Source organism: Corythoichthys intestinalis, chromosome 12 (assembly GCF_030265065.1).
Source record: "Corythoichthys intestinalis isolate RoL2023-P3 chromosome 12, ASM3026506v1, whole genome shotgun sequence".
In the NCBI taxonomy this organism is placed as follows: domain Eukaryota; kingdom Metazoa; phylum Chordata; class Actinopteri; order Syngnathiformes; family Syngnathidae; genus Corythoichthys; species Corythoichthys intestinalis.
In genome coordinates, this window is record NC_080406.1 from 13,613,221 (window position 1) to 13,635,525 (window position 22,305).

A 22,305-nucleotide genomic window follows, 5' to 3' on the forward strand; every position below is an offset into this window, starting at 1 on the left:
TGAGCAGCTTGAGCAGATTTGAGAGGACTCCGTCAATGAAGCATTAATAAAGACAAGCATGTTTCTACTTTATTCTTGTTTAAAAACTATTTAGTGGGACAGTAACAAAAAAACATCATAATTATTACATTTGAAGTGCTTAAAAATCATTCATTAAAATATATATACATAAAAATTGATGGTGTTTTTAATTTGGGGAAAAAGTGGAATAACGTGTCTTGTATGTATCTCTTTCCAATGTTAAATCTGAATAAATACATTGAACACACACACACACCAAAAAAAGAAAAAATTCTCAGTTTTGTGAGAGGGTGTGGGGGCGCTATTTTGCGGTTTTTCACTTATCGTGGCGGGTTATGGTCCCCATTAACCGTGAAAACGAGGGATCACTTTACATGAATATTTATACATAGACGATAAAACAGTGTGAGACAAAAATTTACTACAGAATTGAAACGTAAATAAACCTCTAAAATTGGGGCAAACCATTCAAAACCTGGTCTAAACTTTGCATAAATTAAATCAGTGTACGAAAAACATATGGCCCTGCATGTCTTGAACTTTGCTGAACCGAACCCCAGGGGTTCAATCAAACCAAGGTTAAGAACCACTGCTATTTAGCAAATCAGTCAAGCTATTATCTTCAATTGACTTTGCCTCTCTTGTTGTATTTTTTTAAATATTATCAGGCATGAAAATCTCTCACCTTTCGGCGAAATTCGCCATTTTGAAGTCAAAAAGGGCGACCTACGTGAATTGCGTCGATCCGAGGAGAAATTCTTTTTGGGTTCGGGAGATTTTATTTGTATATTATTATTATCATCGTGCGATTAGTTTAGTGTGTAAACTGAGCACTTCATAAATCGGTCCTTTAAAAAAGTGACACTTGGACAGTCAGCAAATCCTTCTAGATGCTTCGCTGACGAGAACCAATCATCGGCCCAAACTGCGTTCCATTATTCCAATCGCGCGCACTCATTACGTGCACATTGAGTGCCTGGAGAGCCTTTGGTTGCATTGCAAAGCTGCGGAAAAAAAAACCAGTCCTTATCCACACCGGGGCAGACCAGAGCGCAGCATCCACACTTGCTTGTATTTGGCAGCAGATTGAACTTGGCAAGTAATGGTTTCAATCGTTTTCGTATTTTGCGATTTAATAAAGTTACTGCCATTTGTTGCAGCTTGCGTTGAACACTGCTGAAAATAGCTCCCGTTAAATTGGCGTCAAGCTTGTGTATTTAGCGGTAATGTAAACGAAGAAACACACTGTTGAGTCACATTAAGCGGCATGCTCTCGGATGGAAGGGGGCGCATCGCATCGCTCCCGTCGTCCGCCTGAGACGCGTTATTTTCGGCTGTGACTTGAGCTGACGGCCGGTGTCGGCACAACACCGGCCCGACGAGAGGTGGATATAATTCTTGCTTCTTAAAGCTTTTCAGAAATACAGTGATCCCTCGTTTTTCGCGGTTAATGGGGACCAGAACCCACCGCAATAAGTGAAAACCGCGAAGTAGCGCCCCGCCCCCCTTTTTTTTTTTTTTTTGCGCTTTCAATGTATTTGTTCGGATTTTAAATTGGAAAAATAGATACATATATATGACGTTTTTCACTTTTTCCCCCCCAAGTATCATCTATAAATGTTTTTAAGCACTTCAAAATATAAGAATTATGATAAGTTTTAAACATGTTACTGCCCCACCGAATTATTTTTAAACAAGAATAAAGTAGTAAGAAAAGGCTTGACTTTATTAAATGCTTCACAGTGAGTCTACTCAAACCCTCTCAGGCTGCTCACATTGTTAAACGATGATTGACACATGTGGAAACTTCTTCTATGATTGAATTTTGTTTTTTTTTATATATATATATATAATTTTTTTAATATATGAATTTATTTTGTTTGAAGCAACTTATTTTTTGATTGAATAATAAAGACACAAATGTCCTAGCCAAAATGTGGCACAAGCGCAAAACAACATTACTTCAGTGGAAAAAGTTGAAAGAAAAATTGTTTTCAAATGCTTTTTTTTTTTTTTTTGGTCTCAAATTTATTTTTGCAATCAAAAACGATTTTATTTATTTTTATTTTATTTTATTTTATTTTTTTTGAAGTGACATTTTTTGGGATTAAAATATATATTTTGATTGAAGCAACTTTGTTTTTGATTGAAGCAACTTTGTTTTTTGATTGAATAATACAGACACAAATCTACCTCCATCGTTATTGAGAAATTAAGAAAGCTTTAAAAATAAAAGCCACCGGGGAGTCTGATTTTTTTTTTTTTTTTTAAAGATTTCTATTTCATTCTGAGGAAAGGAGATTGAGGGATTAAAAAAAACAGTTGGATGAGGCTGCTAAAGGCAGTGAATACCTCATCAGCTGGGTGACTAGCACACTTGGTAAGAATAAGTTTGCAGGGATAGTCGGGTATAAAAAACAATTATAAACACAATTACAATGTTATTTTTTTATAAGATTTTATGCCATTGCTTTATTAAGTATTAGGTGCCAGAGTTGTTAAGTATGGATAATAATGAAATAATAGTCAACTGGTCTCTGCATGGCCCTGCTGAAACACAGTGTTGGTCGACAGAGCTCAATATTTTGTTGTTTGTACAGTGTCCCGGAACATATTTCCTCCACACCTTTCTCACCTTTTTAACCCCTGACCCATTTTCATGCCTGATTATTATTATCAAATTATTTTGACAAATGAAGGACTAGAAAGTAAATCAGTCTTTTCAAATGCAGCGGGTAAAGGTAAAAAAGAACAATAAAGAGTTCAATAGCACAATAACATTGAGACTTGTTGCTAGTAGTGAAAAAGCCAAGCAGAGGATAGTTTCATTGATTACTATGGGCAAACATCCTTTTGAACATGATAATTCCTCTGAACCTATGACCTTAGAAAGGTCTAGTCTTTCAACACTCGTTTGGGTGGGAAGGGAAAGTCAGGATGTCAGGCTGCTGGCACCGCCATTGAATTTGGATCTCCCCTCATTGCTTCTAAATATATACCCTGGCCTTCAAAACTAAGGTTGTTGTCATCGGGTCTCCAAAATAAACACTCCATTTTTTCCAAGGGGAATGGTCGTCTATGTTAGAATCGATGAAAAATGTTGGCAGATTCAAAGAAGGCTTTTGTGTAAAGCCCTGTACTCACATGACCAAATATCAGTAGACTATGTCAGTGTATTATTCTCATAAAGATTACTGAATGCAAAAAAAATAAACTGAATCCGGGTACATTAGAGCGAGTGTTTTAAACCTATTTGGAGTTTGTCAACAACATCTGAATATGAATGGAGCAAACTGTGCTTCTCTGAAGGAATATTTTCTCTTTTTAGCTCGAAAAATCACAATCAAGAAAGGTCTGTCAGACATAAAAACCATGGATCGAGAGACGGCCACTTTTGAAGTCGAACTCTCCCATCCCAATGTCTCCGGCACCTGGTGGAAAAATGGAAACCAGCTTAAACTGACGAGTCACTTCCGCATGACGGCCAAGGCAAACGTCCACAGCTTGACTATTTCAAACCTCTCGGTAGAAGACACGGCCACCTACATGTTCTGTGTGGAGAAGCTGAAAACATCTGCGAGGCTGGTTGTCAAGGGTAGGCCATTTTAAGATTAAGCCTGGCTTTACACTGCTGGCCCTAAGTGGCCAATTCCGATTTAGTGCCTACACACGGGGGTGTTAAACTCATTCTCTTTGCTGGACGCAGTCGTGATACACAAAGCTGTATAAATGAATCAACATTATATTTAGAAAAGGTTCCCAAGTTTTCAGTTTACCAAATAAAGTACAGTGGTACCTCTAAATACAAATTTAATTCGTTCCAGGACCTGGTTTGTATGTCGAAATGGTCGTATGTTGAGCGGGATTTTCCCATAAGAGTACATTATAATTCGATTAATTAGTTCCACGTCCGATAACTGAATTTAAAGGGGAAGATCTGAATTTTTCACATAAGGCTAAATGTTCGAGTTAGAGGGGGTTTAATTAGTTGATGGAGTTGATTCCAACCACCACTGACTCGCGCTAGCTTAGCCACCCTGGAGCCCTTAAACTTACAAATAACTGACAAACTGCATGGAATTTGTAGAAATCAACTCCACCGACTAATTAAACTGCCGCTAACTCGAACTTTAAGTCTAATGTCAAAAATTCCTAACTTCGGGTTAGGGTTTAGGTTAACAGCATATCAGTGCCAATGTAATACAATGCAAATTGACTGCACAATAATCAACAACACACATATGAATTGCACCATGCAATAAACACGAATGTGGGTGCGGGTGCAAATGCGCTTGCACAACCCGGAAGTACGCCATACACACACACGGTCAATTTGGCCACAAAACGTGGCGGCACCTAAGCACTTTACACTCAATCGGACGTGAAACACATTCCAAAGATGCTAAACGAACACGTCACCTCACGGCATAAATGTGCAACACGAATATTCATGTAAACAATGCTCGCTGATGACTACTTGCCGTTGCATCGGCAAAGCTACGAAACAGCTGCGCATGTAGCAGTTCCAACCTATCGCTGGATCTCTCCAAAATGAATGAAAAATACTCACGTACATTCATGGACGCACACAGATCAACATTCCCTTGCACATCTTAACAGGTAGCTGCACTTAGCTCAAATGTGCACCCACAATCATCACGAGTCCCAAAACACTTGGCGCGTGTGACTCGAGACCAAAACAGGAAGTAACTGTGAGTGGTTACCATGGAAACGAACGTGTAGCGGGAACCTAACATTTTCTATTCAAAATTCTCTTCATACATGACTATAATATTCTTTATTCTCTACATACATTATGAGGCAATAGCAGAATAGTAACAAACAGACACATAAGGAAACTAACTTTAATCAGATTACTGGTTTGGAAAAATGAACGCGTTAGATTGCTCGTTAGTGAAAGGAAGTACCGTGTTGGCCCGAATATAAGACGGTGTTTTTTGCATTGAAATAAGACTGAAAAAGTGGGGGTCGTCTTATATTCGCGGTCTAGACATTATACCCATTCACAACGCTAGATGGCGCCAGATATCAATGAAGCGATGTTCTGTCATGACAAATCTCAGCTACTCTCAAGTTTAACCAGTTTGCAGTATTTTATTGCAATGTTTTTCCTTATTCAGATTTGTTTCAAGACTACAGTTACAGTTAGACTTCACTTTGATGATTAATGCAGTTATTGCAATTTTGTTGTTTTATCACAATAGATTGGTTTATTTACATTTGAAAAACCAGAAGCCATTCATTTACGAATGTGATTGCACTTTATTTACATATTTAAATGTTCAGATATTAAGATTTGAATGAGTCAAAATAACCTGCTTTTTCTCTCAAATGTATTGTTATAATCGTGTTTCAGATGTACTGTAATTATTTTCTGTATAAAAAATAATTTGGTGTTCAAAAAGTCTTTTTTTCAAACTTGAGTCTTGAAAAAGAGGGGGTCGTCTTATAATCAGGGCCGTCTTATTTTCGGGCCAATACAGTAATCAGATTACAATAACCTTGTAATAAATAACAATAGATAATGTTTTTCATGCTGCTCCTGAACGCACCGTGTGACCTACGAGAGAGTGAGAGAGTTTTTACTTTCTCTTTCCATGTTCTGTTGTTGTTGGCGTCGCTACAGATCACAGTAGCCTTGTTGTGTTGCACAGTTCTAAAATAAATGATTAAAAACCTGACGAAGCTGGCAAGTTCCTTGCCGATGTTATAATAATAAGGTACATGTATTTGTATTGAACCCTTTCGGTACGTGGTGCTCGGTTCGGAATGGAGGCGTACCGAACGAGTTTCTGACGTAATGTAACCCTTACTTTTCGAGGCTGTGAGTCGATCGGGTTACAGTTTCTTTGTGTAGATTATATTAACTCTGTCTTCTCTACTATAATGAGGACCAACACAGTAGGACAGAATAACCCAGAAACGTGAACGGCGCGACAACGTGGCCGCCGCGAGAACGCAGCGAAACGCGGGCGTTAAAGTCAATCAGCCAATGCACACCAGTCGCAGTGCGGCCGCGTGTTAGACGCGTCCCAGAAGCGGCTCAATGCGACGCACGCGAAAAGAACGGCAGAGTTTATTATTTGACGGGAGACGCGGCCCTCTTGCGTCAACACTACTACTTAGGATCAGGCAGACCGGAAGTCACTCGTGTACAAATACAGTGGAGCCGGTCGATTTTCAAACTAATATGCAATCGTAACCCATTTTTTGAGTCCATCAGATCTCTTGAGTGGTAGATCGGGGCACAGTTGACTTAGCTTTGTTGATTTACTGCTGTCTTCTCTGCTATATTAATAACCAACTCGGCCCCGTGTTCAATACAAAACCCTGCTACCACAACAAAACAAGTAGGAACTAATATTAGCATAGGAACTAAAGTTATACAACATAAAATATACACTATAAATGAATACTACATCACATTTGTAAAATATAAACACATAATAAAATAAATAATAGCCCATTTAAATAAAATAAATTGAAATGAGCTAAAACACCTGTAATTAAATAATAAGAATAATACACAGATCCTGTTTACACAATTAAATTTAATAATTTCTGTGTGGCGCTTTAACTTAAGAAAATCCACCAATAAAGCTTTTGAAAACCGTTCATAAGAAGAAAAAAAAAAGATTCATTGAGGCATTTCATTAGTAAAATACATGTTAAAATCTTTGTCATTGGGATTGCTTTTCTCTTTAGCACAGGACTTCTTTTTTCTTCTTTCAGATAGAAAGCTGACCAATACGCGGGGTCTGAAAGGCAAATTGTTGTTGGATTATCTTTAAATACCCGCTACTTTTTGAGCAGAATTCTAGCTTTGTATAGGCTAAAGTTCCTATTGTTGAAAGCACAAAGGTGTGTAATAAACAACTAGCACATTTATATTTTGCATTTTGTTTTCTTACTGTACCGAAAATGAACCGAACCGTGACCTCAAAACCGAGGTAGGTACCGAACCGAGATTTTTGTGTACCGTTACGCCCCTATATAATAATAATAATAATATTAATGAGAGTCGTCCTCAAGATTGTAGAAGACATATTCCAGCCGTATTGTCGAGCCAGTTTACCGACACGCACACCATGCTCATATTTTTCATTTCCTTCCTAATTTTAGTGGTAAGCGTCACCTTTTTCCTTTTTTTTACCGCCTGCACTAACCGTCTTGGAATTCATATTGATTTGTCTCGCAGGAAAACCAGCCGTGCGTCCATTTTGCGGGAAAACAATGAAACTGCGATGCTGTTGTAAATCGTCGTATTTCGAGCATGTCGTCATATGTCAAGACAAATGATGAGTCAAATTTGACCTCAGATGTCAAAAGGATCATAGGTCGAAGCGATCGTATGTTGAGGTACCACTGTACAGTATTTTTCGGACTATAAATCGTAGTGTTTTTCATAGTTTGCCCGGGGGTGTGACATACTCTGGAGCGACTTATAGTCCGAAAAAAAACGGTAGTCTATTCAGTTGATATCTAGTGACAGACAACTGCGACCTTTGGTAAGAGAATGGAGTGGCATTTTGCAGCGGGTACAACCACCTTTGTGTTCCTGTTCCAACGCAAAATAGCCTCGCATGACCCAATGAAAAGCAGTGGCTTTGCTCAGTCTTTTCTGTCAGCTGCTAGTTTAACCTCACACTGTCAAAATAATCCACTCTCTACCAAGTCACTCAGTATTTATCCAGTTGAGCCGAGGATTGAGACTTTCATCCACTTGATGACAACCAGATCAGAATGTCATCATTGTAAATAATGCATAAGTTAACTGTTTGGTTAGTTCCGTTTTGTGCATTGTATTTGAAAGAGTTGCCTTGAATTGGAAGCAACCTTTTTGCGAGGGGGGGAGTGGAAAACCATTTTTAAAGGGAACCTCGGACTTAAAGACTTGTAGGCTCTAATAAGCCACAATTGTTCTCTATTACTAATATATGTTATTAGAAACACATATTTTATTGCCTTTGATTTGAAAATCGATAATATTTTTGACATGTTTTGACCTACGGAGGACGCCATGTTTTTCGCAATGCACCCTCGGGGTGATGACACGGTTGGACTGGAGTGGGCGAATAGCTGTGCTAGCTAGCAAGCGAAGCTTGATTTTGACTGGCATGATTTTGTCACAGTCTCCTGCTGGTCAGTTTGTTTTGTTACAGAGATGTCGGATGAGTTTCCAACGTCGTACCTGCATCCAATTCCTGCTTATCAGCAGTGTCTTTAAACCAGGGGTCCCCAAACTTTTTCCTGTGAGGGCCACATAACTTTTCCCTTCTCTGATGAGGGGCCGGTTCAGTTTGTAACAGAAAAAGTGTGACGATTGCAGGAATGCCTAAATGTAAAAATTTATTGTTTTTCAGAAAGCCACAATCAAATAACCCTTTCTGGATTTTTCAAGGAAGAAAAGTAAATAAGATAAAAATAATAATATAATACAATATACCGTATTGGCCCGAATATAAGACGGCTCTGATTATAAGACGACCCCTTCTTTTTCAAGCCTCAAGTTTGAAAAGAAGACTTTTTGAACACCAAATTAATTTTTATACAGAAAATAATTACAGTACATCCGAAACAAATTATCATAACAATATATTTGAGAGAAAAAGCATGTTTATTTTGCCTCATTCAAATCTTAATATCTAAACATTTAAATATGTAAACTAAAGTGCAATCACAGTCGTAAATGAATGGCTTCTGGTTTTTGAAATGTAAATAAACCAATCTATTGTGATAAAACAACAAAATTGCAATAACTGCATTAACCATCAAAGTGAAGTCTAACTGTAACTGCAGTCTTGAAACAAATCTGAATTAGGAAAAACATTGCAATAAAAAATGCAAACTGGTTAAACTTGAGAGTAGCTGAGATCTGTCATGACAGAACATCGCTTCAATGATATCTGGCGCCATCTAGTGTCGCGAATTGGTATAACGCCTAGACCGTGAATGTAAGACGACCCCCTCTTTTTCAGTCTTACTTCAATGCACTGTGTATGTATATATGTCTTATATTCGGGCCAATACGGTAATATAATATAATATAATACAATATAACATAATACAGTATAATAATAACACTATTATTTAAATAGATAATAACCAAATAACCCTCTCTGGGTTTTTCACAGAAAAAAGCCAGGAAAAATAACACTATTTAAAAAATAAAATAAAATTCAGGGGGCCGGACCAAATGTGGGGGCGGGCCGTAGTTTGGGGACCCCTGCTTTAAACCAATCCTAAGCGACTTGCCGAGATGGTGACTTTCTGCCATTTGACAGTTTGTATATCCCTTCGTTGCTAGTTGCCTTGTTTTTTTCACAGACCCTTTTTGTGTCTCCCTTTTCGCGTGGTTTTTTGTGTGTGTGTTCATTAAGCCCTTTTATGCAATCCCTATTTTATTGTTGTCTGCTTGCTGTCTGAAGTGAGCCGCGTTTTCTAATTCCATAGTGAAGCCAGCCGCACTTTAATTTGCGTTTCCCTTTCGGGAAACACACAACGCATGTGGGTTGCGATTGCATTATAAGGAAAATCATTACTCTATGGTCTATGCTCATCTGTTGTATGGGAAATGTGGGTTCGAATCCCGCTGAAGACCTTCATTTAACTGCTTTTGCTGCTCGTTTTGTGGAATTTCGGCAGTGCTGTCCGGCTCATCACTTTCCCGCTCGAGTTCAAATTGGAAGGGCATAACCGATGACATGTAGCTAACGAGTGACACTGTGGAAGTACGGCAGCGCTGCCCAGTGAAGTCACCACCCAGAGTGCATTGCGTCGTCAACAACAATGGCGAACTTCTAGTTAAACAAATTTTTCAAATTTTATAAAAACAAAAACACCTAGAGGGGTTTGCGTTTCAAATTAATATATTTCATCATATTAACATTTATCTTTTAAGAATTACACGTCTTTCTCTCCGTGGTTCCCTTTAAGGGGAAAAAAAACTCATTTTTTCCGATGACATTACGTTGCTGTCTCCTTGCCAGAACCTCCGGTGACAATTTTTCGAAAATTAGAGGACCAGAAATTCCCCGAGGGATCAGTCATCTCTATTGAGTGTGAACTGTCAAGGCACAATGTGGATGTTAAATGGATGAAGGTGAATATTATTTTCTCATCTTCCATGAAAAGTCACAGAAAGATGTGTTCAAATATTACCAATATAAATAGTATACTGTAGTTCTGGTATAAACTTTGGTTTGTATTGTTTTGTCTTCTTTCTCAGAATGGCAGTGAGGTAAAGCCTGGCAAAAATGTACGCATTCACGCCATTGGAAGGAAACGGTTCCTTCAGATCACCAAATGTATTGTCAGTGACTCGGGCATGTACACTTGCGATGCCGGAGACGTGGCTACAAGCGGCACTGTGGAAGTCTATGGTAAAGTCTGCTGGCTTTTGTGTAGTTTATGGCATTGGTTGGAAAAATTAGGTTAGTTAGGAAAAGTTAGGAAGTCACTAGTCACCATCCATTCACCTAAGATAAAATATTAGTTAGCTTGTGTTGGTAGCGTGCAATAAAATGTTGTCAAGTGTAATTCATTCAGTCTTCTCATGAAACATTTACAACAAAAACAGAGACATGTAATGACTTTTTTAAGAACCTATACTAACAACATACAAATGATTATGTACAGTGAAGAAAATAAGTATTTGAACACCTTGTTATTTTGCAAATTCTCCCACTTCAAAATCATGGAGGAGTCTGAAATTTCCATCGTAGGTGCATGTCCACTGTGAGAGAGATAATCTAAAAAGATTTTTTTAACCCAATTTATTTGTGTGCTAAAGCTGCAAATAAGTATTTGAACACCTGTCTATCAGCTAGAATTCTGACCCTGAAAGAACTGTTAGTCCGTTAAAAGTCCACCTCCACTCCATGTATTGTCCTGAATCAGATGCACTTGTTTGAGGTCGATAGCTGCAGTAAGACACCTGTCCACCCGGTACAATCAGTAAGACTCATACTTGTTACATGACCTAGACCAAAGAGCTGTCCAAAGACACCAGAGACAAAATTGTACACCTCCACAAGGCTGGAAAGGGCTACGGAGCAATTACCATGCAGCTTGGTGAAAAAAGGTCCACTGTTGGAGCAATCATTAGAAAATGCTAAAGAAGCTAAACATGATGGTCAATCGCAATCGGAGTGGAACCCCATTAAAGACATCACCTCGTGGGGTCTCAAGGATCCTAAAAAAGGTGAAGAATAAGCCCTGAACTACACGACAGGAGTTGGTCAATGACCTGAAAAGAGCTGGGACCACCGTTTCCAAGGTTACTGTTGGTAATATACTAAGACGTCATGGTTTGAAAAAATGCATGGTACGGAAGGTTGGCCTGCTTAAACCAGCACATGTAAAAGGCCCGTCTTAAGTTTGCCTATGACCATTTGGATGATGCAGAGGAGTCATGGGAGCAAGTTTTGTAGTCAGATGAAAGCAAAATAGAACTTTGTGGTCGTAATTGCACTCCTTGCTTGGTGAAAGAAGAATGATTTTTACTATCCCAAGAACACCATCCCTACCGTGAAGCATGCAGGTGATGGCATTATGCTTTAGGGGTGTTTTTCTGTGCATGGGACAGGACGTTTGCATTTTCTTAAAGAGAGGATGACTGGGGCCTGTATTGTGAGATTTTCGGGAACAACCTCCACTCCTCAGTCAGAGCATTGAAGATGGGTCATGGCTGGGTCTTCCAACATGACAATGACCCGAAACACAGAGCCAGGAAAACCAAGGAGTGGCTCTGTAAAGGGCATAACAAGGTTCTAGCATGGCCCAGCCGGCCTCCAGACGTTTAACCCAATAGAAAACCTTTGGAGGGGGCTCAAACTCCGTGTTTCTCAGCGACAGTCCAGAAACCTGACTAATCTAGAGAAGATCCGAGTGGAGGAGTGGGCAAAGATCCCTCCTGCAGTGTGTGCAAACCTGGCGAAAAACTACAGAAACGTTTGACCTCTGTAATTGCAAACAAACGCAACTGTACAAAATATATCACATTCAAATACTTATTTGCAGCCGTATCACACGAATAAATTGTTAGAAAATCATGCATTTTGATTTCTGGATTTTTCTTTAGATTCTCTCTCTCACAGTGGACATACACCTACGATGAAAATTTCAGACCCTCCACGATTTCCAAGTGGGAGAACTTGCAAAATAGCAAGAAGTTGCATTTACTAATGCTTTGATTTACATTGAGGAAACTAGACCATTCACCAGCTTAATCTCAAAGTATGAAATTAAGTACGATTCACTTCCTGAATACAGTCTAATAGGTTCTATACATTTGTATTTAACATTTAACAACTATAAAAAAAATAAAAAAAAGTTGTTTCTTTCTATGTGTGGTATACTTTAATTGAAGCAGTGCTTGCTTTTAGATACTGTTTTTTTCCCCTATTATCATTCAATTTTTGCCCAAAAATAATGATATATTGATTTTATTCTAGTAAGATAACTTTGAAAAAAATATATATCAAAATATTAGAGAATAATAATAATAATAATTTATCTACTGCAAATGAATTGCAAATGTTTCAAATAATAAAACATTATTGTTGCTCAATTTAGGATTATCTCTTTTCGTAAAATATTTTGATATTGGATATTCGATATTTGCCCTTAGGTACTATTTTGGGGAAATGATAATAGTTCAACTTTCTATTATTATTATTATTATTATTTTTTTTTTTTTTTTTTACATTTTTGGCAGTGTGTTGATCATAAGCGGATTTTAAGGGGTCCAGGGCCCCCTGGTGGCCGGAAAGTGTCATTGCATGAAATTGACTTTTCTATATACCAGTATATAAAAGATGTAAAGCAATAAAACTGCGACAAAAATGAATCAAATGAACAAAAAAATATATTTTTACAATGTGTCAAAATTATTTTTTTAACAGATCATGTGACTAGCACCTTAGACGGTCATTTGCTTAGCATATAATTTTCACAAAAGAAAACAACAAATTAGGGGAGGGCAATTATATTTTTCAAATGATTTTTTTCTTTGATTGAAAATAGTTTTTTTAATTGAAGCACCTTTTTTAGGATTGAATGATGTAGACACAAATGTCCTACCCATAATACGGCCCAAACACAAAAAGGATTGCTTCAATCAAGGAAAACTTTTTCAATGAAAAATTAAGTGTTCAAATGCAAATGTTTCTATCTCGAATATTTTTTTCGCATTCAAAAATGTTTTCTATGATTGAAATTTTTCTTTTAAGTGATTTGAAAATATGTATTTTTGGAAGCAAAAATTTTTTGATTGAATAATAAAGACAAAAATGTCCTAGCCAAAATGTGGCTCAAACACAAATCAACATTACTTCAATCAAAAAAGTTGCTTCAATCAAAACAAAACAAAAAAAACCCCCGACTCTAATCAAAAAAAAAAAAAAAAAAAATTCAAAGAAAAATAGCTTTCACATGAATTTTTTAGTTTCAAATTTATTTTTGGATTCAAATACCTTTTTTTTTTTTTTTTTTTTTTTTTTTTTTAATTGAAACGACTTTTTTTTATTGAAAATATATGTTTTGATTGAAACAATTTTTTTTTTTTCTATTGAAGCAACTTTTTTTTAATTTGAAGTGTCAATTTATATTCTTGTAAGTTAATTTTATTCCTGACACTGCGTTTCGGGGTCATCAACATGTTGTGCCCCCCTGCCCCAAAAGTCAAACTCCGCCTATGGTGTTGATCTTGTAATATGACTGAATTCATGTGCTTTTTTTTTCCCCTTGAAAAGTTTCATCACGCAATTTTTTTGTTTTTGTTTGTTTGTTTCTCCATATTCAACCCTGCTGTGCTAGTGTATTTTAATGTTGGTCATGATGGTAGAACTTTTGGAGACTTAAATAAGTATAACACCATTTACCATTTATTTTGCGGTGGTACTATCATCTCACAACGCTAACCCTAACCAGCTTCTCAACACTGCCATCTGCTGGTATTCTCAACCAACAGTAATACAGGAATAGTAATCGGGGCACTGGGAGTTACACTATATGCGGTCTCTAAAATGCAACATAGACTTTAGTTGATGGAACAGGAAAGTAATGCTGTGCGCTCATAATACAATGTATTATTATACAGTGTTTATATTCATCAATTTCCAGAACGGGAGCTGCTGGTCATACAAGGCCTGGAGGATTTAAACATCGCGGAAGATCAGAACGCCGTATTTGTTTGTGAGATCTCAGTGGAGGACGTGCCAGGAGAATGGTACAAAAATGGGGCGATGATTCATCCGACCAGTACCATCAAGACCAGACAGGAAGGTCAGTAGAAGTGAGGAGGAATGAGGCACATGACATTGTGAAAAGGAAACAAATGGATTATGGCAATGCTAGTCAGTTAAATGAAGTCAGTAACCCTGTGTACGTTTTACAAATTCCATTTAAATTGAGAGTAACAAACGATGATGGGGGTCGGGATTTCAAATTCATGATTAGGGTTACGGCTTTAAAATATAATTTCAAATTTGGATGAGGATTTTTACTTCAGTGAAGGTTTTAAATGATGCTTTACTTTTTGAACTAGGCTTTCAAGTCAATCCATGGTTTTAATAGAAGGGTTAGTGTTTTCATGTTAGGGCTAAAAGGCAGGGTTTGGTTCCAAAATTGGGTTGTAAGCCAGGGTTCAGGTCTGAAACATGGTATGGTGAGCAAAAGTTTGGTTCAATGTTTTAGACATGGTGTATGTTTTAAAATCAGGGTTCAAAAAAGGTTTTAAGACTATGGTTTTAAACAGCAATTGTGAGGTTCGAACGATAGCCGGGATTTCCAAATAGAGTTTCAGAGAATGGTTTCAAGCCTGGATTGTATTTCGAACCATATTTTGTCTTTCAAAAGATAGTTTTAAGCCTTAGTTTAGGTTTCAAATAATTGTTTAAAATGAAGGTTGAAAAAAGTTGAGGCCTAAGCATTAAGTTTTCATTGTAATGAGAGTTCCCTTTCATACTGTATATTGCCTTTAATGTTCTTCACATTGCAGGGACCAAACACTTTCTTCTCATGTGCAATGTACGACCAGAGGACTCTGGTGAGATCAAATTTGTTGCCAGACATTTAACCTCTGTTGCTAAACTGCAGGTGAAAGGTAAAAAAAAAAAATTTTAATCATAGGCGAGGGTTGTCAATGTCACAAGCTCTAACCTAAATGCCAACATCAATTTCCAGAAATTCCCCTGAGCATCGTTAAACCTCTGCAGGACAAGACGGCACTGGAGAAGACCCGCGTGATGTTAGACTGCACTGTGTCCAACCCGCGATGCAGCATCCGCTGGTACAAAGGCAGCAACGTCATCCTGCCTTCAGAACGTTTTGAGATCAGCAGCGAGGGTTGCTACCGCAAGCTGATCATCCAGCAGGTGGTGCTCGACGATGCGGGCACCTACAGCATGCAGGTCGGGCAGTACACGTGCTCGGCAAAACTGACCGTGGAGGGTAAGTCGTTTAGATATATTACTATATTTTCTCATATTTAACATATACAGTAGGGCAAATAAGTATTTAGTCAACCACTAATTGTGCAAGTTCTGGCACTTGAAAATATTAGAGAGGCCTGTAATTGTCAACATGGGTAAACCTCAACCATGAGAGACAGAACGTGGGGGAAAAAAAACAGAAGATTACATTGTTTGATTTTTAAAGAATTTATTTGCAAATCCTGGTGGAAAATAAGTATTTGGTCAATTCCAAAAGTTCATCTCAATACTTTGTTATGTACCCTTTGTTGGCAATAACGGAGGCCAAACCTTTTCTGTAACTCTTCACAAGCTTTTCACACACTGTTGCTGGTATTTTGGCCCATATCTCCATGCAGATCTCCTCTATAGCAGTGATGTTTTGGGGCTGTCGTTGGGCAATACGGACTTTTAACTCACCTCCACAGATTTTCTATAGGGTTGAGATCTGGAGACTGGCTAGGTCACTCCAGGACCTTGAAATGCTTCTTACAAAGCCACTCCTTTGTTGCCCTGGCTGTGTGTTTGGGATCATTGTCATGCTGAAAGACCCAGCCACCTCTCATCTTTAATGCCCTTGCTGATGGAAGGAGATTTTCACTCAAAATCTCTCGATACATGGCCCCATTCATTCTTTCCTTTACACAGATCAGTCATCCTGGTCCCTTTGCAGAAAAAAGCCCCAAAGCATGATGTTTCCACCCCCATGCTTCACAGTGGGTTTGGTGTTCTTCGGATGCAATTCAGCATTCTTTCTCCTCCAAACAAGAGAACCTGTGTTTCTACCAAAAAGTTCTATTTTGGTTTCATCTGACCATAACACATTCTCCCAGTCCTCTTCTGGATCATCCAAATGCTCTCTAGCTTACCGCAGACGGGCCTGGACGTGTACTGGCTTGAGCAGGGGTACACGTCTGGCTGTGCAGGATTTGAGTCCCTGGCGGCGCATTGTGTTACTGATAGTAGCCTTTGTTACTGTGGTCCCAGCTCTCTGTAGATCATTCACTAGGTCCCCCTTGTGGTTCTGGGATTTTTACCTCACCGTTCTTGTTATCATTTTGACGCCACGGGGCGAGATCTTGCATGGAGCCCCAGATCGAGGGAGATTATCAGTGGTCTTGTATGTCTCCCATTTTCTAATAATGACTCCCACAGTTGATTTCTTTACACCAAGGATTTTACCTATTGCAGATTCAGTCTTCCCAGCCTGGTGCAGGTCTACAATTTTGTCTCTGGTGTCCTTCAACTGCTCTTCGGTCTTGGCCATAGTGGAGTTTGGAGTGTGACCGACTCAGTTTGTGGACAGGTGTCTTTTATACCGATAATGAGTTAAAACAGGTGCCATTAATAGAGGTAACGAGTGGAGCCCCGTTAGACCTCATTAGAAAAAGTTAGACCTCTTTGACAGCCAGAAATCTTGCTTGTTTGTAGGTGACCAAATATTTATTTTCCACTATAATTTGGAAATAAATTCTTTAAAAATCAAACAATGTGATTTTTTTTTTTCCACATTCTGTCTCTCGTGGTTGAGGTTTACCCATGTTGACAACTACAGGCCTCTCCAATCTTTTCAAGTAGGAGAACTTGCATAATTGGTGGTTGACTAAATACTTATTTGCCCCACTGTATAAGTTATAACCTTATACGGTATATGTTTTCGGGACGTTATTCTAAAGTTGTACTTATTCCTCATTTACTAACAATCAAGACATGAGGAGTGGTTGCAACTTTAGATTATCATCCCAATAACAAACTATCAGCGTATACTTAATAAGTCATTAGTTAGTAAGTTTCTCATAGCCTTTTATTGGTATATTACAAATTTATAAAGTGTAAGTACAAATAATTGAAATGCAGTTAACAGGTCATTTATTTCATAAAGCATCATTATAAATGATTAACAAACACTTAACAAGTCATCAATAAGTCATTTATTAACAGTTTACTAATGATATATTAAGTTGTTATAACAGGTAGTTATTTTAAAGTGTTACCGAAACGGTTCCTTTTCCCACCACTAGATGTCAATATGTACTCGAATGAAAAAAAATAAACCCCTCACTTTGATGCATGAACACAGCTCAGACTGTGCTGATGGTCCGAGAGCTGCAAGACGTGGAGGTCACGGCACCCGGTGAAGCCTGCTTGGAATGCGAAGTGTCTGTGCCTGTTCAGAAGCGGCCAACCTGGAGCCTGAACGGGGAAACTCTACACCCGTCGGCTCAGGTGCGCTTGGAGAAGCTGGGCACGGTCCACAAGCTGATCCTCAGGCAAACCTCCACTGGTATGAGCGGAGTTGTGTGCTTCGCTTGCGGAAAAGCCAAGAGCTCAGCTCAACTGCGAGTGTTGAGTAAGTGATGGGATTTTTATTTTGACATTATTTATTTTTTAATATGACATCGCAAACAGGTTTATGTGCACAGCAATGGCACAAAAACCTCTTCTTCTTGCGTTTTAGTGCATTTTCATGGTGAGGCTTACAGTCTGTTGCGCTTTTTTGTGTGGAATTTACGGTGACTCCTCATGCTCCAAAAATATCATATGCAGGCTAAGGGAAAAGTTGCATGGTAGGAAATTGTGAAAGGGTGTCGAGTGTGGCCTGGCCTCCCATGTGGCGCTTAAAAATAGAGGAAATGTTTTGGATGTGAGAGTGCCACATTTTGTAAATTGCCATGGGTTAAAAAGTTGTAATCTATTTGTAGACTATGTAGGTCAGGCGGGAAAGAGCTCACGCGACGCTGAACTATGGAAACGTGTGAGAGAACACATCCAGTTTGTAAAGAACATGACTTTTAAATGAAAACACTTCATGTTTAGGCAATGGATGAACGTTTGTATTTAGACGGAATAAGATCAATTTGAATGAGTGAGTTAAATTCCAATTCTCTCTGCTTATATTTCACAGGTAACCCTTGAAAGATTTTGGCTGTCGTCAACCTTCAGACTTATATTTGTCACACTACTGACATTGTACGAGTGGTAAATGGCTCAGGTACAGTGCCATGCATTTTAAAGGGTATGTAGTGCCCTGGGAAATTTTTAATATTCCATCATTTATCCATAAACGCATGCCTTTTGTATTCATATCATACCACTTCGTGTAATTACACACAAGAAAATGAGAGAAATTTGGCTCGATTGTCAAGCTAAAACGACCGGTGCCCGAGATCTGGCAGATTGTGTGCGTGACGTCACGACAAGTGAAGAGAGTGCCACCGGCCACTAGGGGGGCAGCGCCTGTCTGCATCAATATAATTCCTTCTAGTGAGGGGAGAATTAGGGGTGTTTTGAGCTGTTTATGCTGATGCATTGTGTTCGTCCTGCACAGATTCCAGGTTCCCTCATGAAGAAGCACCCCTCGTTGTCAATAAAAGAGAATTCAGAATTGACAGTGAGGGGTGTTTCGTCAACAAGAAAAAGGCTCAGTGCTTTAATACTGAATGGCGGCGATGATGGCAGACAATTTCGTTTCTAGTTTCAGCGACGAATCCGACGTAGAAGGACGTAACGAATGTTCATCTAATGGTGACGAGGAGAGTTACGAGGCTTTAATCGGTGTTTTAGGTTACCAATTTGAGCCCAAACGAACGCCAATGCAGCGTAATGAAACGGTTATTGAGGGGAGCAATGACACTGATGAAACATCGGCAGCAGATCGTGTGGGAAACACCAATGATTTTTTTGCATTTCTTTTTGTGAAGCTGATACACCGTGACTGCAAAATAAAGGAATGCATAGAATAATTATCATTTATTGCGCTATCATAGCTTTTCGCTCTGCCAACAGACACAAATATGAATGGGATCAGAGGATCTGCTCTATGTATTTTACGAACAATAATTTATACATGTGTCCAGTCCTGTATCCAATGTGTGACATTTTTTTATTATAAAAGAGTACTCACTCTGGCCATTTCGAGCTTGGCTGCTCCCCTCCTTTGCTTAGCTTTAGCCTCCTTTACCAGTCATCGTCCTCTTTCTTTATATCTCGGGACATTTAGGTGGCTGCGCCTGTATGGTCGGCACCGCATCTCCTTTGAGCAGCAATCTTTTAGCAAAACCCGATTTCACTTGTCCATAGTTCGAGAAGCTTTCAGGTGGAAAATGCGCACCACAGAAAAGCGTGCTGGAGGCTGTGTCTAGAAAATTAGCCCTCTTTGCACGGACGAACTTTACCCATTGTCTGTGTAGTCCTGCTTTTTTTTTTCGCATTCAGGAACTCATGGATACTATATTCCGATAAATAACTATTTGTACGCCACATAGCACAGCAGTGATGAACCATTTTTGTGATGTTTTGGTCAAACAAACCCCAACGCTACTCTCTCGTCGTTAAAAAAACAATGGCCCCTGGCTCCGCCTCGACTGTCAATCACTTGTCGTGACGTCTCCGCCCCATTCGGCTGTTTCCGGAACACTTTCGGAAATGTTCGTCATTTTTGATCTATTTTCGATAATTGCTCATTAATGTGATTGATTTTTTTGTTAACTTTATCAATATTTGTTATCTTGGCACATAACGGTTCTATTGATGTCTCACACCCCCTTTGCCGCTACATACCCTTTAAGTGTGTGATTGCCTTTTAGAAACAAAAATTCCGACTTGGTATATACTACTTACATTTAGTTTGTCAGTTCGTCTTCTTTTGAACTTCCAGTAAGTAACACTCTGAAATCACTTGGCAATGTAATGTAAATAATATTGTGTGTGAACATTTAAAATGTTATGATTTCAATAAATTAAGTGGTGATACATAGTGGTCTGATTTATTGAAGTGTGCACACCTCTGTTCAAAAAGCACTTATGCATTGTGCGGAGTAGTGAGGGAGGACCCAGATAGCAAAATATAACTGGAGCAGACATGGGCCAGATCAGATGTACTGCAAATTTTGGCCAAATTTCGTAAAACAGATCCCCCCCAGTGTCATTTTGAACAATGGCCCAAACTCAGTCGGGAGTCACTTGCAGCGATACTTTACTGTTCTACCCCTGGGAAGAGCCGAAAACCGACTCATTTACTGGCAGAACCATTAGAAAGTGTACCCTCATTTTTTCCATTTAGCAAAACATTTTTATTCACACCAGCATCAACTATTCCCTGTGAGCGAGTATTTTCTAAATGTGAAGTTGTTAGCAAAAACAAGAAATCGACTTAATCCAAAAACTGTGCTGATAATAATGTACTCAGTAACCCCCCCATACCCCCCCCCCCCAAATCGCTCACATCAGTGACACAAAAAACATTCATAAGTCAGTCGAATTTTTCTTTTATCTCAGACAGTAGTTAATGGTGGTTTAAATACCTGACATGTTTCGGTGGAGACTTCAGCCATCGTCAGAGAGTCACCGGTGTTTCTTGTAATGAAGCTCCTCCCTGTCTCCCCGATGTATGATTTGATTTGATTCCATGCAAATCATGCAATAAATACAAGAAAAATGGAACACAAGAAGGAATATGATAAGGAGACAACAATGAGACAAACAAGGGCAATAAAAGAACAAGCACAACAAGAATGTCACAAATCAGCCATCACCGATCACTGCAAAAGGGAAAAAAACACATCATGGACTGGGAAAAGGCCAGTCATCCGCACCGAAGAAAACAAACATCAGCGCTGGGTCAGGTCAAGAAAAATCAAAACATTCCTATCTCAAAAAATCTGCATATAATGAAAAGGTACTCTAAAGAAGCTACTAACCTAATCATCTGAATCAACAAATTAACTCAAAACCCCTGCGAAAGATTCCTGAGGCTTTTAAAAACTCCCGGCCTGGTTCATTACTCAAAACCGCAATCATGGGCAAGACTGCCGACCTGACTGCTGTCCAGAAGGCCATCATTGACACCCTCAAGCAAGAGAAATTTCTGAGCGAATAGGCTGTTCCCAGAGTGCTGTATCAAGGTACCTCAGTGGGAAGGAAAGAGTGTGGCAGGAAACGCTGCGCAACCAGAAGAGGTGACCGCACCCTGAGAAAGATTATGGAGAAGGGCCGATTCCAGACCTTGGGGGACCTGCAGAAACAGTGGACTGAGTCTGGAATAGAAACATCCAGAGCCACCGTGCACAGGCGTGTGCTGGAAATGGGCTACAGGTGCCGCATTCCCCAGGTCAAGCCACTTTTGAACCTGAAACAGCGGCAGAAGCATCTGACCTGGACTACAGAGAAGCAGCACTGGACTGTTGCTCAGTGGTCCAAAGTACTTTTTTCAGATGAAAGCAAATTTTGCATGTCAATCGGAAATCAAGGTGCCAGAGTTTGGAGGAAGACTGGGGGAGAAGGAAATGCCTGAAGTCCAGTGTCAAGTACCCACAGTCAGTGATGGTCTGGGGTGCCATGTCAGCTGCTGGTGTTGGTCTACTGTGTTTTATCAAGGACAGGGTCAATGCAGCTTGCTATCAGGAGATTTTGGAGCTCTTCATGCTTCCATCTGCTGAAAAGCTTTATGGAGATGAATGTTTCATTTTTCAGCATGGCCTGGCACCTGCTCACAGTGCCAAAACTACTGGTAAATGGTTAACTGACCATGGCATTACTGTGCTCAATTGGCCTGCCAACTCTCCTGACCTGAACCTCATAGAGAATCTGTGGGATATTGTGAAAAGGAAGTTGAGAGACACCAGACCCAACACTGTGGATGAGCTTAAGGCCGCTGTCGAAGCATCCTGGCCTCCATAACACCTCGGCAGTGCCACAGGCTGATTGCCTCCATGCCACGCTGCATTGAATCAGTCATTTCTGCAAAAGGATTCCCGACCAAGTATTGAGTGCATAGCTGATATAATTAATA

The 22,305-nt window shown here is 39.2% G+C and overlaps 1 protein-coding gene across 6 annotated transcripts in view; it reads left to right on the top strand.

Annotated features, from left to right (window-relative positions):
• Positions 1-20,256, top strand: part of LOC130927384 (obscurin-like protein 1) — a 58,689-nt gene extending 38,433 nt beyond the window's left edge. For 5 of the 6 annotated variants that reach the window (XM_057853185.1, XM_057853187.1, XM_057853186.1 and 2 more), the window contains 8 exons: positions 3,350-3,616; positions 10,032-10,144; positions 10,271-10,424; positions 14,167-14,328; positions 15,044-15,148; positions 15,229-15,495; positions 17,596-17,865; positions 18,421-20,256. In XM_057853185.1, coding sequence (XP_057709168.1) covers positions 3,350-3,616; positions 10,032-10,144; positions 10,271-10,424; positions 14,167-14,328; positions 15,044-15,148; positions 15,229-15,495; positions 17,596-17,865; positions 18,421-18,431 — 1,349 coding nt within the window. In that variant the 3' untranslated portion in view covers positions 18,432-20,256. Of the gene's footprint in view, positions 1-3,349; positions 3,617-10,031; positions 10,145-10,270; positions 10,425-14,166; positions 14,329-15,043; positions 15,149-15,228; positions 15,496-17,595; positions 17,866-18,420 lie in introns of those variants that run through there. The other variant, XR_009066395.1, reaches the window with a different exon arrangement.
• The last annotated feature ends 2,049 nt before the right edge of the window (positions 20,257-22,305 follow it).